This window comes from Triturus cristatus, chromosome 6 (genome assembly GCF_964204655.1).
Source record: "Triturus cristatus chromosome 6, aTriCri1.1, whole genome shotgun sequence".
Classification (NCBI taxonomy): Eukaryota; Metazoa; Chordata; class Amphibia; order Caudata; family Salamandridae; genus Triturus; species Triturus cristatus.
The window spans coordinates 613,915,301-613,932,924 of NC_140589.1; the positions used below are offsets into that span (position 1 = coordinate 613,915,301).

The 17,624-nt window shown below is 44.8% G+C and overlaps 1 protein-coding gene across 1 annotated transcript in view; it reads left to right on the forward strand.

Moving 5' to 3' along the window:
- Window positions 1-17,624, forward strand: part of SLC35A1 (solute carrier family 35 member A1) — a 193,410-nt gene that overhangs the window by 91,596 nt on the left and 84,190 nt on the right. Inside the window, exon 4 of the mRNA XM_085611091.1 lies at window positions 10,742-10,894. Coding sequence (XP_085467217.1) covers window positions 10,742-10,894 — 153 coding nt within the window. The remainder of the gene's footprint in view (window positions 1-10,741; window positions 10,895-17,624) is intronic.

Here is a 17,624-nt window from a genome sequence, read left to right on the forward strand (position 1 = left end):
CAATCTTGGCAAAGTTCTACGATGCACGTTAAAACAGCAGCATTTAATGTGTCTAAGAAATATCAACTAAGCAGCCCACCTGTCCGTTGTGTCGTGTTCTGCGCTATCCTAGGGTCCCTCGGCCCCATCAATCAAGCCCAACGTTTGGTAATCCATCCATCAGCCCCAGATTCTACAAAAGTTTGAGAACAGCCTCTACTGTGATATGTGACCTTCTCTGCTGTCATATAGAGGTCCATCCCACTCCTCCACTCTTCAATAGTGGGTACCTCTACCGCCCCCATCTCCTGGAAACATCTCTTTTGCCAAAGATCAAACTCATGGCAGTGAAGATGAGTTGTGGACGTGGAGTGTCTACATCATTTGGGAGTCCCAATAGTATTTATTTGGGGTCCATCAGAAGAGTGACATCTAGGATGGCACTAAGGTCTTGTATTATTGCAGTCCAGTAGACCTGAAGGTGGGATCACCCCCACAGTGTATGAAGAAAGTCCCCTTTGGTTGTCTGACATCGAAGACAGGTCGGGGCGGCTGCCATGCCCATGTTATGCAGCCTGTCCATCGTAAAAGACCATGTGTAAGATTTGAAGCCGAGTTGAAACGTAGCCAGGATTTAATACCCACCCCTCTAGGGTGCTTTAATGCAGCTTCCCATTCAGTGTTCTCTAGCTCGCCCACATGTTGCTCCTAGTGCTCCCAAAGCATTGTCAAATTATCAAGTATATTATTGTTCAGTGTTTTATATGTAAGAGAAATTGCCCCTTTTGTCAGTGCCTCTTGTAACAATCTCCCTTCTAGTGGTGCTCTGGAATTTCAGTGGCCATCATCCCTTCTGATACACTTGGCTATCTCAATTGTGCATATTTAAGAAACTGGGACCGGTATTGGTTATATTCTCTTTTGGATTTATGCTCCCCGTTTTGCAAGATATCTCCAATAGTGGAAATCCCAATCAAATCCCCTCCTCCAAACCTGTGTAGCTTTCCCATCTTTTTAAGCCATGTACCCCTCCATAACGGAGTCCCCTTGGTGACTTTACAGTTCCAACCAGTAGCTCTTGTTGCTCTCTTCCAGACCACCATGGTCACCTGGATCACTGGCCGTAAACTCTGCATTTCGCTATCGCCATATAGATAAAGTCGGAGGGAACGAGGCTCCATCAGAGCCACTCTAGCTGATATGTAAGGTGATCCTGTGTAGCATGTACCCAGTCGTTGATGGGGATTAGATGGGCCACCCAGTAGTAGGCCTTTACTTCAGGGAGGGCCATCCCATCATTGTCAGAAATACTCTGTAGAGTTTTAAGTGGTATTCAGAGATGTTCACCCCGCCATATCAAAGGCCTCTCCTCACTGTTGATGGTAGTAAGCAATTCGTGTGGGATTGGATAATAGGTATTCTGTAGGGCATACAGTAATTGGGGCATGGTAATCATTTTGAAGAGAGCCACCCATCCTAGCAGCGAAAGGGGGAGGTCTCTCCAACTTTCTGCATCCCCCTGGAAGTTGGACACTATTCTTCCCAAGTTGTGATTATTGCACACTTCTCTGGGGGGGCACAAAAATTCCAAGGTATTTAAAATCTTTAGTTTTCCAGGTAGGGATGGCCAGTCCAGTGAAGGGCCCGAGAAAAATAATGTGGGTTTAGCCCAGTTAATCTTGTATCCTAAATACTAACCATGCACTTCAAGTGTTTGAAATAAGACCGGGTTGGATGTCATGGGTTCTGTATATACAAATGGATGTCTTTGTAGAGCGAACTTTTCCTCTACGTTGTAGTTGGTGGTAATCTGTAATCCTTTGACTCCAGGATGGGCTCGTATTTTACAAGCCAGAGATTCCACTGTGAGAGCATAGAGTAAGGGGAACAATGGGCAGCCCTGCCGCATCCCTTGTCTAATCGGGAAGTATGAGGATAGCAACCTGTTAAACTTGATGACTGCCAACGTGTCTCTGTGTAAGACTGCCAGAATTTTGGCCCAAATCCAAACGTAATCCGTGTATGTTCTAAAAACAACCGGTGTATAGCAAGAATGCTTTCTCTGCATCAAGGTATAAGAAAACATATGGGGACTTTCAATCCTTTACTACCTCCAGCCAGTTATGTGTATGACGTAGGTTCAACCGGGTGACCCAACCGGTCATAAATCCCGACTGGTCATTGTGAATAAGTGGAGTGATAACCTGTAATAAGCATGTCACCAGTATTGTAGCTACATTTTTGACTTTTGTGTTCAGTTGCGAGATGGGGAGAAACAGATCGCACATTTCTCTGGATTTGTCCTCCTTATGTAATGGTGGCCTTTCGAAGATCTTTGAGGGAGTGTTCCTGTTTCACCCAATTCTTGGTACACGGTCAACAAGTGAGGAACCACCAGGTCCACATAACTTTTATAAAATTCGTCTGGGAGGCCTTTGGGTCTAGGGGGTTTTCCTGTCCGCAATTTAGAGATAGCTGTTTGTACTTCACTGAGTGTGAGATCATTATCAGGGTCTTCCACAGCCTCTGCTCCCAAAATCGTGGTAGGGATGTCAGCTAAGTACTGGGTGATTTCTGTGGTGTTATTAAGGGGGTGGGCCTTGTAAAATAGCTAATATCCTTCAGTGTCAATAATAGACCGTATCCATCGCGTTTCCATTTTTATTTTTTTACTAAGCTATCCGAGGAGCTTCCCTGCCTTGTCCCTCACTTCATATAGCCGGTGTAATGTCGCTAGTATTTGCTTTTGGCACCCTTGTGCGCCAAATCTCAATATTCTGTTCGTAATACTTCAAGCTGGCAGAGTACCCTAGGGTCTGCTGAGGCCACGACTGCTCTTCTAGACCAAGGATCTGACATTCAAAGTTTTATAGATTTGTAGACCCCCGTCTTTTTGAGGGGTGGGGGAATCAAGTTTTGGCTCCTGTCCCTTAAGACAGCCTTGTATGCCTCCCTCTTGGAGAAATACAACTTGGTGTCTACCCGAAGTCCCCTGTCCACCTCCCTATCTTTTTGTCCCAAGCATTCCATTTTCACCCCGTGGTTTGGTGCCTAGTTTTAGGTCCCAAACTAATAAGAAGGGGGAGTGATCAGATTGTCCCTAAGCGAGGTATTCAGCCTGTGTCACCTCACCCAACTCCCCTGCCGGGCCAAATACATAGTCTAGATGAGAATAGGCTTTGTGGGCCCATGCAAAGTCGAGATATTGACGATCCTGTGCGTGTTGGCATCGCCATAAGTCAGCCAGCCCTAATGCGGTCGTGAACTGAGCCAACGGAGTAATTTGTGGGGCTACTGTCAAGTGGTACTGCAATCACATCATTGAAGTGTTCCTGCCCCCCCCCCTCCCTATAACATGCAGAGGGGAAGGGAGTCTCCAAACGAATGTCCACTACTTGCCAGTGTAGGGTCCTGTAATCGAGGAGAGGCCTAGACAATCACCAAGGTCATCTTCTGCCGACTCAAGTACCTCACACTCCTACACATCTGCCCTGGGGGTCGTTCCACCTCTGGGCCACCGTGAAAGTGGGAGTCTTTTTGATCAAATTTGCCCCTCCTCGAGACCTAGAGGTATAGCTCATGCACCATGGTTGTATATGCCCCCTGTCCCAAGAATCTGCATTGTGTTCCTTGCAAATGTGTTTCCTGTAGCATAACTATCTGGTTGCATACATTTAATGTAGTGTGCCACCAAACCACATTCAATCTTATTTCCCGAGCCATTGACGTTCCACATCAGGACCGAGAGGCCCTTGCACTCCAGACGTCTAATCAATGCCATAGGGGACCCTGATACAATAATCTGAAAAACAAAGGGGGGGGGGGAGGGAGTGCAGAGGTAGTGCTCGGAGAGCATAAGAGATGGATACGTCCTCCTCTGGGCAACTAGTATCAAAACAAAAGGATCCACCCTTAAAGGATTCCTGTGGGAAGTACTGCCCATTATAGTGAAGTTACCTCCGTCTCTTTCCCCATTTTTAATAGTATCAGCTCAAAGGATCATTAAAGTTTTTTTTCCACTGAGCCAGATATTTTTTTAATTTATCATTACTTTAACTCCCTTTAGACCCTTCCACTCACACTCCTACACCACACATAGTTGTGTTGCAGAATTAGTGATCCTGCGTAGTCGTTGGTCGTAGCACACCCCGTCCCGCAGCAGGGCGGGAAGACCCCGATGATGAAGCATGCCACCAAGGGTCCTGTTGGTGGGTGAGGGGTATTTTAACAAAGATGTGTGTTTTTCACCACTGTAGAAGACACACATAGTCTGGAGGAATATCACTGTTGGAATCCTATAAGGGTGGATCCTTTTGTTTTGATAATAGTTACCCTGATAAAATAGCCTGCTGGTAGAACTGTGACTCGTAAAACCTGTGTAACAACATGCCTGTGTATGTCCTCCCACAATTGTTGCAGCCAATGTAACAGAAAAAACAACTAAAATCCCTACCCAACCACCACTGGGACGCTTCTCCAGCCTTGCTCTACGACTCCTCTGGTGTCTGGCAAAAGAAGGACTTTTCTTGGTAAAGGACCTTTAATTTTGCTGGAAATAACAGCATGTATTGGAATTGGAGGGCTCTTAGTTTTGTCTTTACTGAATCAAGCACGTGGCGCTGATGTTGTACCTCTCATGTATAGTCAGTAAATACCAGGATTTTTGTGTTGTCATATCGAACCTCCCCTTTGCTATGCACTTTTTTGGAAGATCATGTCCCAATCCATGAAATTTGGGAACTTCACTATAATGGGTTGTGGTGGGGCTCCCGGGGGCGGCTGACCACCCAGGGCCCTGTGTGCCCGTTCTATCACAAAGCACATAGAGAATTATTCAGAAGGGAGGGCATCCATCTGCCAGGTCATCAGGAACGCACCCATATTGGTTCCCTAAATTCCTTCTGGAAAGCTGATAAAGCGGAGGTTTGTTTTTGTGCACAGATTTCTGCACCTTCCAGGTTGCCATGTAGCGTCCTTATCTGTGATTTATAGCACTCTGCAACCGTCACCCTCTCAGAAACGTTACGCAGGTCTTGGCTCAGGAGGGATGCCTCAGAGCATACCTTCCCTATCTTGCCCTCCAACGCTTCAGGGGATGACTGAAATGCCTGCATGTGTGCCCCTATGGATCTGTTGAGGGAGGTCACCACTTTGGCATAGCGATCCATCTTTTGTTGCCGAGAGTGATTAGAGTCGTTGGGCCAGAGATGGGTGGCCAAATAGCCAAATAGCGAGCGCTAACGCTGAAATTCGCAGAATTTCAGCGTTAGCGCTCGCAATTTGGCAGCGAGCAATGTAGGTAAGTTGAAACCTACTAGCAAAATAAGGAATCGCAATTTGCGATTCCTTAAATGCAATGTAAGTAGCACAAAAGAAAATGCACTTTAGCCTTAAGGAATCACTAATTACCACCAACTTCAAGTCGGTGGTAATTAGCGATTTCCTTAAAAAAAAAAAAGTGCTTTTTTAAAGTGCCATGTGGCACACATTCATGCCCTTAGGGCATGTATGTACGCCACATGTGGACACATTCACATATCAGGAGTGCAACAGGGTGTCCTTTTGGAACCCTGGCACCCTTGAAATTGCTCCCGCAATTTGCGAGTACTTTATGGTGACTCGCAAATTGCGGGAGCAATTCCTATTCATTCCTATGGGCTTCTTGGCCCATAGGAATGAATGGGAAGGTATTCCTTAATTGCGAATCGCAATGTGCGATTCACAATTAAGGAATATTAAGGAATCGCAAAAAATATTGCGATTTCTACCTACATGGCATTTTGTGATTCCTTAATAGCGATTCCCTAAAAATCGCTATTAAGGAATAGCAAACATGCATTTACCCACATCTGGCCCTTAGTCTTTTGCTTTTGCTCTGGAGGCCAAATGGTTGCACTAATGGCAGGGGGGGCTTGATAGAGAGCAGCTGGTCCCCTACTCTTTCCCCCCCCCCCTCCCCTGAACTCCCTCTCCCCCGCCGCAAGTGTTTTCAAGTCTCTCACTGGCACTGAAGGATTTCAGACATCCGCTCCCTCAGTCCCTGGATATCTCATAGTGTGGGCAGTGGGCGGGTGGGGGAGGCCGGGGAGTGAGAGAGAAGAGGGTCAACAACCACAGACCCCAGACAAGGAAAAGAGCACTGGTCGGGTCCTCAGTAGGCACGGAATCGCCACGCTTCTGTGGCACAGCACTCACCCCACAGCTCGCCCTTACCTTCTGCTATATGAGGGCGTAAGCCTCACAGTCTTGATGACGCTGCTGTCACTCCGGGGGCCCTGGGCTGTGTGTCCCAGTAAGACCTGTCCATCCACACAGCCCATGCCATTCACTGAGTCAAAAGAACATTAGGGGCAGGGGAAATACACTTGTCCCATAAGAACGGGCCTCTGCCTCTGTCTCCAGCCCCCGGTCTCTCTCAGGGCTTTGGCTACGTGCATGGCCCTTCAAGCCCCGCACTGTGTCGGTCTGACCCAAGCCTCCAGTCAATCTGCTGCCTCATACCTCTGACCAGGTGCGTCTCCTGGAGCATGGCAATACCCACATTTTGTCGCAGTATGCCAGCATTTGGTGCGTTTATGCTGGTTGTTTAGTCCTCTTGTATTCCATTTGAGAAACTGCAATGTTTGTATTCTCATGAGTGCACAATATTTACAAATGAAACTACTGCATGTCTATGAGGCCGCCTCTGGTACCTCTTATTCTGTAGTTGCCAGGTATTGCTTGTGCAGGTTATGACTCTACTCAACAGCTGCATGCTAATTTGAAACCCCTCAACAACCTCCCACACTGGCTTCACAATCATGTCAACAGAATGTGAATCTCCCCCTCACTCTAACATTAAGGTAGTACCAACAACTACAGTTCTGCTACCAGAGGATCTTAATGCAGCTTTCTTAGTGATTAGTAGGGTATTTTCCAGCATTTGCGACCTTAATGTCTGACTCAACACCCCCCCCCCCACCGCCTGGCAGAGGTGGTTAAAAGATGGGTATTTTTTTCAGAGTGGGTGTCTATATATATATATATATATATATATATAACCCATATCGTATCCAGGATTATAAATTAATCAGACACATCTCTTACAGGTTTGGTAAGTGTACACTTGCCACTGTGTTGCATCCCAGTTCATTGTGGACATGGCCGTGTCTGCACCTGGGGGGGTGGGGGGGGGGGGGATCATGCAACTAGTGCTCCATATTAGCAGTACCACCACAGCATAGCTCAAGTTCTCTGTGAATCATGGGTCCAGCAGTTCATATCACAATAGGCTTGAGGCTTAGTTTAATCACTTAATGGTGTCTTAGTTTTTCTTTTGCTCCCGTCTGCAGGCCTTCTCTTTTTGCAGTGCTGCCATGACCTGATGTGGGCTAGTGAAGATACAGACTTTGCCGCAGATGGGCAGGGGACCCCAACGGGGGCCGGGGTGCTAGGCAGTGGTGCACTCTGTCTATTGTAAAATGGTGAGAGAAGTTTTCCGCTCCGAACAGTGCCGCTAGCATTTTCTTTATATATGGCTTGAGTCAGCCCATGTTGATTGACTCATGGATGCAAAGGTTGTTTCTTCTCAAATGCTCATCCTTTGCTTTGATCAACGGAAGGATGCCCTCCATGTTCAGGAGTTTATTCCCACTGTTTTTGGCTCTATCTTCAACAGCTGATGTCCACTACTCCACTTTTGTCAATCACTTTTCTTGACTATCCATTTTGGAATCTATGCGGTTCATCCTGCTAGTGAGGGAGTCTATTTTGACATCTATGGAGGACAGGCTGCACTGCATCACCATCAATAACATTTTTTCATCAGATTTATCCCCCTCTGTTCCATTTGCTGTACGCTGCTAGCCCCTGTCTATTATTTTCTGCCCTTTCCGGGTTTCAAATGGAAGTTTGGTTGTTTGTTGTCTTGCATGCACATGGCTTATACTTAGTTGCTCATACCCTGGGCAGAGTTCCATCTGGCGCCAACCACAGCTATTACTGCTCCTCTCGCTCTGTACCATTTGGTATGGCCAGTACAGAACATGCAGTTTTGCTTCAGCGTAGTCTGGGCGTCCAACCATGTCCCTCCCTGGTTGCCTGTATCACTCTACATTTCGTATTTAATGGCTGCTGCTCTGTAGAGTGTATCTGTCTCTTTTAGCAGTTGTTCAGGCAGTCACAGCCTGTTGTAGTGCCTTTCACTGAACCCAGTCTTCATTTAGCATAGCCAAGCCTGAGAGGGCACAAACAGGTTGGTTTGCGGCTATGGATGTGGTTGAGGTTGGGTGTCTAGTTGTGGTCTCTGTGTTCACACTTCTACCCCATCACTCCTAATCTGGTACACTCATGGGGGTGGTTCCCCCCGCATTCTTAATTTCATGGACGCGACAGCCCACACTTGGCGAGCCAGCAAGTGTCCATGCGCATCCTCAATGGATTTCCTTTTATGATTGTCCCCAAGGCCCAGTGGTTGCACCAGGTTGTGTTTCACGGCCTAGTGGCATTAGTGAAGGCTGAGCCCGCCACCACTCGTCCTCGGAGCTGAACACTTACTTCAATGCAATCAGCGCGGATCTTCTCATTCATGGTGGGCACGTTGCCTTCTGTAGCTATGCCCATCTAGGCGTCCGGCTCTCTGACACCCCCTACCGGCCAATATTTTTGGTGCCGTTTTGTTGCCTAGGTTACTCCCATCATAAGCATACACCTTCAGTCTCCTATTTTTTTAGATCTGTTGGAGACTGGTTTTCTCCCTTGTCATAACCCTAAATCTATATTGCTTACAGTTATGGGTGACCTGAGATTGGTGTGCAATAATGGCAAACCACGGCCTTGTACTTTTGGATTTGTAAGCTGCATTAAACACAGTCAAGTATAACATCCTGATAGATTGCGTCAAGGCAGCTTGCTTATGGGGCTCAGCACTGCAGTTGTAGAATTATTTTCTATCTGGCCGCTTGTATGCATTACAGTTGTCATCCTTTTCGGCCAATGTGGTCTTGCTCAATGATCTTTTGAATATTTATGTTCAGCCCTCAGTTAAGGAGCTGGCTCCAAAGACTGTAAGCTATATATATTGGACTCCCAGAGTCTACTGGACCTTGAAGATAATTTAGCTTTTCAATTCGCATTACAGAATGTGATGTGCTATATCTGGAATTGAATGGGCAATAACCAAGTTAAACTTAATGTGGACAAGATCGAGGTTACTGTTGTCAATAACAGGATGGTATTGTCCTGCCTTCTGAAATGGAACCTACCCCTGCCACATTGGTTAAAAGTGTGGGGGTGGCCATTGATTGCAGACTTGCGCTGAAACCTAAGATCTCTTTCGTAGCCTCAGTGTATTTTTAGGTCAAGCCTAGCTTTGCGAGTAATGCAGTATTGAGTATGCCCCCCCCCCCCCCCGCAGTCCATGACTTCTCGACTCAACACCCCCCCCCCACCCCCAGAGCACTCCCGTTCGTGCCTTTTTGCCCACCCCCGCGTAAATGCGAGTGCTATTGCATTGCAAATGCCTATATGGGAAATAGTGCTGACCTTATCATGTGACTGTTTAAAAACTGCAGTTGTGGCCCTAATCGACCCCAGACTGGATAATGCCAATTCATTGTACATAGCAATATCCAACTTTTCCCTTCATAAACAGCAGGTAGTACAAAATGTGGTGGCCCGGTTAATTACCAACACTTCCAAGAAATCTCACATTACTCCGTTGCTGAAACATCTGCATTGGTTGCCTGGGAAATGTAGAATTCAGTTTAAATACTTTGTACTGCCCTTAAAGACCTCCATGAACTGGCCCCTGTGACACAAAGCTTGTTATCGGGTATGTCCCCACTTGTTCTTTAAGTGCTTCCTCTGCCCACCTTCTTACAGTGCCTACTTTTGCCAAAGAAAGAGATCGGGCTGCAGTTTCTTCGTTTGCACCCCCATACGAATCGCTATATGAAACTCTTGGAGTTTCATACATTTGTAATAGCGATTACCTAATTGCGATTCACAGAAAATCGCAATTAGGTAATCGCTATTAGAAATGTTGATATATGTATAATAGCGATTGCCTAATTGTGAGTCACAGAAAATCGCAATTAGGTAATTGCTATTACAAATGTTGATACATGTGGCCCTGCTTGCACACCATCATTAAAATTGTCCGACTTGCAAAACAGGCTTATTTCATACTGCAGTTAACTGAATCTGTCTCTGTCCGCCCAGTACAACTTGTCCTTCCAAACTAACCCTCCTGAGCTCTCCCCCACCCTGCTCACTGACCCAGCCTCGATCCGCGTGATCCACAATACGTATAACTATATTACTTACCACCGCTACTGCCATCTGATAAAATAGTACACTAAGACAACGAAACAGAATAATACACTTTCTAGATGACCACACAGCACTATAATACACTTTCTATACTGCAAGCTCGCTATTCCCACATAGATATCTATACATAAATGAAGCATCTGCTACAGTAAAAATGAACAGCTAACTTTCCTCCAGACTGATACCTGCATGCAACTAATCGGTATACCAGCCCTTTAAAATGTTGCATCATATACGAGTAATAGCAACCCTTACCGCATAACCCTGAGCTCCATGGAGAAGCATAGTACTCATCCACAAAGTGCTTCATCAGGGGGAGTGTATATATATATTACAGTAAGAAAGCTGATCATTGTACTGTCATGAATCGCTAGTCTTGAAAAATCATACAGCTTGAATATTGATTCTGGCACTCTTCTTTGTTTAGCATGCCCTTTGTTTATTTCTTTAGGTGACCTACCAGCTGAAAATACCTTGCACCGCTTTATGCATGGTCTTAATGCTCCAGCGGTCGCTGAACAGGTTGCAGTGGTTCTCTATTTTCATGTTGTGTGGCGGAGTGACGCTGGTTCAGTGGAATCCCGCACAAGCAGGAAAGGTTCAGGTAAGCAGCATCAAACAAATGATACCAGCAGTGTTTTTAGACCTGTTCAGAATATTCACATTTTTTTCAGTATACCAGCTGATTCATTTTATTAATGTTTGGTTGCAAAACATTAATGTGCCCACACTTGCTGAATATAGATTCAGTAGAATGAATCCATATTACTGAGCTAAAGTTATATTTCTCAGGGCCTTCATTGGAGAGGTGGAAATTGTTAAAATTCAAGAGAAAAACATTGTGTCTTCATGTGGAGTTCAAAAGAATGACTAACTGGATTTATAGGGAACTGGTTTGTATATATTCTTGCAGATCACTGGATGTAGGGTGTGTGGTAGACTCATGATACTTTAACAAATGATTGTTTGGCTGGTGCAGGTTTTACTAGCTACCAGAGGAGACGCCTGAGTTAAGCATGACAATAAAGGTCATTGTTGAGGTCAGAAGTGGAATTGAATGGAAATTGGAGATCATAGTAGATGACTTATGGAATGTGGGATGCAGTGATAAACCAGACGATCACACTGGCTCTTTGAATGTTCATGCTGTTGGCAGTGCAAGAGGTGGCAAGATTCCAAACTTATCATAAATATAGAATTTAATGCAAAGTGCATGCGTAAGGTGCATCGCTGACCTCTGCACCACTCTACTCTGTGACACTGCACTCTGTGACACTGCACTGTACTCTGCACCACTCAACGCCACTCTACTGCACTTTACACCAATGCACTCTACACCACTACATTCTATGCCACTTCACTCCATGCTCTGCAACTCTGCACTCTACCCTGCATGAATCCACTCTACTCTGAAACAATCTACTCCATGCCACTGCACTCTACTCTGCACCACTTTACGCCACTACACTCTACACCACTCAACTCTGCATGACTTCACTCTACACCCCTACTCAAAACCAATGCACTCTACGCCAGTCTACTCTGCACCACTGTACTTTACGTCACTTTAATCTATGCCACTCTATTACACTTCACTCTGACACTACACTCTACGATACTCCATTCTATGATGCTCTACTTCACTCTGTGCCACTCCATTCTACAACACTACTTACTCTACGATGCTCTATGCAACTCCCTCTATGCCACTCCATGCCACTTTACTCCACTCTTTTCTGTGACACATTACTCCATTATACTCTACTTTGACACTCTGTCGCTTCACTCTACTCTACGCGACTCGGATTTACAACACTCTATTCCTCTTTATGCTAGTCCACTTTCCTTTACTATTCTACAACACTCTACTGTAAACAACACCTTATACGTGTCTCCACTCTACGGCACTCCACTCTAAGACACTCTGCTTCCCTCTGACACGCTACTCAACTCTGTGCCAGTCTACCCCACTCTATGCCCTTCCACTCTAAGGCACTCTACTGCCTCCACGCCATGCCACATCACTCTACGCCACTCCACTCTATGCCACTCCACACCCTCTACGCCACTCCATAGGATTCCACTTTACAGCACTTTACAACACTCATCTCCACACCACTCTCCTTTACTCCACTAACTTTAAAGTATACTTAACAGCAGCCACGCTGGTGTACAAGATGGCTAAAATATATTGGCAAAGCCAATATCTCTTGCATAGGCGAGACCTATTGGCTTTGTCCATGCTTGTTTTTGTAAGTAGTGATTGTATGTGTCTGTTAATTGGGTGACATGGCAAAACAAGGAGGGGAATTTGAGAAGGATGCTTGGTAGTTCAAAGTAGTTAGAAAGGCTTGGGATGAGTCATAGAGAGGAGGGATAGGACAAAAGTTGAATGAAGAAACGTTTTTATATCAAAGAAACTGAAATTATCTTGTACATAACTACACATACACGTGACACTTGGTAAGGTTGTATTGGTCGGTGAAAACCACTTATATGCACAAAAGCAGTAATATTTACATTGTTTCATGTGCACAGTTCTCTTGTAGGGAGGTATGACATTTTTTAATGACCTTTCTCAGAGTTTTAGTATCGGGCATTAACTCTTTTGTAGCTGCCCCTATATGTGTATAGAAGCAGCAAATATGGCATTGTCTGATATACACTTGTCTATTATACTTTGCTCTTCACTAATGAATATATCTGCTTATTACAGTAAGCATGGTTTAATGACACATGCATATACACACATATATAATATTTGTGTGTGTGTGTATATGTGTGTGTGTGTGTATATATATTTGTGTGTGTGTATATATGTGTATGAATATTTACATACCCACATACATATATATATATATATATATATATATATATATATATATTTATTTGTATGCATATACCTATTATACATACATACACACATATAGACATATTTTTATAAGTGTTTGTGCCACTGGTTTTCAGTGTCCAGAATCGGAGGATATGGTGTGATCACATAATAGTTGTTCTACGAGTCTTATACACTTTAATGAAATTGAAACAAATGTTTTCTATATCATATACAGCCATTAGAAAGCCTCGAGATTTTGTATGGCTATATGGGGTAAAACATGTAGGTGTTAATTGCACTGCATATTTCTGAAAGACTGTTCTTTCGGGAGAACTGAAAATGATTGTACATAGCTTGGGATTCTGGAAAAAAGTTATTGTTTAAGGAAAACCAACTTGTGGTAAATAAATGCATGTGAACTAAGTCCGTTACAGACAGTGGCCGTTTTCTTATGTATTCCTCTGGCCAACAACTGAACAGCAATTGAACAGATTGATAAGAAATTTGTGGACACATTTATACAATCTTATTCAACAATTTCTAACATCTCAAGGGAATTCTACCTGCTTAGTACTCCTCATATATAAAGTATATATTTAAGTAACCCCTAGGGTAGGCTCTAACACAGCGCAGAGGGCAAGGTGCTGTATATTTAAAAAGTTGGACGTGTACTTCTATGTTTTACATGTCCTTGTAGTCAAAACCTCATACATTTTGTTTTTCACCGCTGCAAGGCTTACCTCTCCCATAGGATGACTTTGGGTTACTTAATTACATTTAATAAGTGATAACTTTCAATTAGGAGCAAGTGGGTTTACCGCGTTTGGTGTAAAAAAAAGAGTCATTTAAAACCCTTTTTAATAGTAAAGTTGGATTTTAAGTCACAGTTCTGAAAATGGCACTTCCATAAAGGTAAAAAAACGGGATCTAGCTGTATTATTTCAAACACAGATTTATTTTTTAAACTAGGTCAAGAAAATTCATTGGCTTGGCCCCTGTGTTTATTCACAACACATGGAACAACATACAACATTTCATAAAAGGACCACTTTTTAACTTTTTTGTGTACATAACCATGCCACACAGAACTGTGCTGAATTTATCAGTCCTCTACACAAATAGCATATAACATAATAGACTGTGAATTGTGCAACAATGAATATAAACACCTAAAATAATCAAATTCTCTATTCACATTATAAAGCAAACCTGAGAAAGTTCTCTAAGTACAAGTCAACTAATTTTAACAAGAAACCGAGGTAACCAATCACCCTCTAGAAATGTCTCCTATTTCCAATCTGGCACCAAAGATAAGTAGTGGGCCCGCAGACCAAACTCTAAAGTACACGCCTGGACCTGTAGATACTACAGAAGAAGGACTGATATGCTTTACTGCTCTGCTACCAGAAGGACTGCTACTCTGCTGCCCTGCTTGCTGAGAAGGAAGACTGGATCTACACCCTTCATCTCAAGCTGAAGTGACTCCAATTTGACTGACCTCCTATTCGGAGCTACGGGGAAATAACAAGGTCCAGAGGCCTCCCTGTATCTGCCCAGCTGAGCTGCTGCCTGGACCTGTAACTGGACCTGCCAGAGCCCTGCTGACCTCTGCTAGAGGGAGATCCTGATCCCCCAAGAAGTGCCCCTTGGATCTGGACCCTTAGTGTGGCGTCAGTTGATCTCCCCTTCAGGAAAAGAAGAAATCCTAAAGTTTAGGGCTCTTCACGACTTGCAAGGGCCTGTTCGCGCTGATACCTTGCTGCCCACATGACTGCCATTGGGAAGCTCAAGTGAACCAGACTCTTAGCGCTGCAGTGACCACCAGCAACAATCTCCAACGCGAAGCTCCAGCAACAAATGTCAGAGACACCCACCCTGCTCTTCGTGCTACAGTGACAACCATCCATAAAACTCTCCCTGCTTCTCGCGGCCTCATGAGTGAAACTCTTTGCCCTTGACTTCAGAAGGTGACCTTTTCTGCGGGACTAACCTAGCCCCTGTGTCCGGCCCTTGCACCATCACAGTTGGCCTAAACTTGTGACTTTCACCTATCTTGTACGACCAGATACCCGCAAGTGGCTTTGTACTTTTAGGCGCTAGACTTGCCTTAAATCTTTGGAATTGCATATCTCTGCTTCTACTAATTGGATTTTAATCATTTTAATTTCAAGTAATTTATTGCATTTTAATCTATGTTTTAAATTGGTGTGGAATTCTTCCTGTGTTTTGTTTTCACTTTATTTGAGTTTTGCTTGTGACTTCACCCTTATAGGAATTGTGGTTGCAGCTTGAGATGAGTTTAACCCTTCTCAACCAATAAGAAATATACCACAATTAGATTATAATGAAAACATGCACCACCATTATGCATTTGTGAGATGTAGTCCTTTCCACCCAGCTTGTTCCCAAAGATTTGGACCGTGAAGAAAAGCCACAGAGGGTCACCAAATAGCATTGTGGCACACTGACATTTGAAGGTATTGTAACCTCCTTACCTCCTATATATTTTGCTATTACACAAACAGTGCAAAAACAGGGTGAATGTAAAAAATGCGGAGACATTGAGGCTGCTGATCAGCACACCAGTGTACTGTCCCCTCAGACCTGCTAGGTCCCTATGACTAGAGCCCTGCCTGAGTTTGTCAGGCATAGTAAGTCACATGGCTGTTCTCACCATTGATTGTTGTGGCTTACCCAAATATGATACTCACAGTGCATTGAAAATAGTCTACTTTTGAAATGACCATCAGATTATATACTGACCAAGAAAATGTGAGCATAATTTATAAAATACCAATACAACTAAATTTAAGCACAACATTTAATTGTCAAATCATGACTGCAATGAGACAATATAGAAACAGAAATAAATATGAGGAGCTAATGTTTGGTTAATGGAAACTAGTGATTTAATTTACCACTCCACCAGTGATTCTTGCAGTGCCTTCAATGTGCATAATACCATAGTGTAGGAAGTTGGCTCTCTATATGGTACACAAAAAGAGGGGTGTTAGACATCTGCGAATGCACACAATGGTCAATAAATGATGCACATGACTCAATGAGGAGATCCCCACCAATTTATAAAAATAACACTTATCTTTATATTTACTTAGGCACCAGATTCAGTACAGTCAGATAAGTACGTTTTTTCAAGAGAAATTCTTTTGCATTTAAAAAGCTGCAATGTTATCCAATGGGAGGAAAACAAGTACGGCATTCAGGTACAGTCCAGCGACTCACAAGACCACTCTCCTGAACTTGAGGCGAGTAAGGTGCAAGGTCCAAGGGAGCACCAACACGTCTTCTCAGGCGGCACTGGGGCGCCGGGTGCAGAGGTGCTTTTCAGAGTCGGTGCCCAATGTTATCCTATGGGGTCCGGTCTGTTCAAAAGAGGCCTCCGGCTTGGACTCACCTCTGAGTATACCCTGCCAACTTATGGCAAACAAAGCGGTACAAAAGGGGATGGTGATGGACGGAGCATCAGAACCAATCAAACACTCACACCCAGTCAACAGATCTGGGTTTGATCCATCACCGTTCTTTAGCCCACTCTGCCACCCCAGTTGGCTTGGCTGTTCCCATGAGGCACAGGGTCAGACTGATTTGCATATGGCCATGTCTGAACTGGGGTGGTGGAGTGAGCTAAAGAATGATGATGGATTAAACCCAGATCAGTTGACTGGGGGTGAGTGTTTGATTTGCTCAAGCGCTCCGTCCATCATCCCCTTTGGTATCGCCCCCTCTTCTCCATGTGCCAGGGACGATGGGTGTAGAGTTGTCTTCAGTTGTTGGATTTAGATCACTGGGTGCACTCACGGTCGAGGGGGCCTGCAAACAGAGGCTGCAGGTGGCGTCTGTAAGTCCACAGTGGGCAAGTCCAGGATGGTCTTTCTCCCTGGAGTGCGGGGGGACCACGCTGGCACCATTGGCCCACTTCAACTCGGGCTAGGCGGCACAGGTGCAGTTGTGCTTTCCGGTGTATGGTTTTGGCAGTCCGGAGTCCTCTCAGGTCTATTTGAGTCCATGCAGGATCCAGGGAAGTAGCTCTGTTGCTCCACAGAAGTTCCTGAGTCTTAGCAGAAGTGCTGGCAGCCCTCCCAGGCTTTTGGAAGCACAGCAGCCTGCAGGATAAGTCAACTTTGGCACAATCGTCTGGAACAGCAGACAGGCCAGCAGGGTTGCCACCAAGTCAGTTGTTTCTTCTACAGTTCTTAATTTTCGTGGCTCTTTGGTCCTTCTTCCTTTGGTTGGGAGGATCTGATTATCTGGTGCCAGGGTTCCCCTAAATACTGAATTTAGGGGCGTTAGGGGAGTGTAGGGTAGTAGCCAATTGGCTACCTAACCTTGGGGTCACTACGCCCCGTATATGACCACTTCCCACGGTAGGTGTTCATAATCCTGTCCCAGAATTCCTAATGTTTCCATCACCAATATGAGTAACTTTGAAAAGTCGCCTTCACCTCAGGTAGCCCACCTTAGGGGTGGCATTAGTCTGATG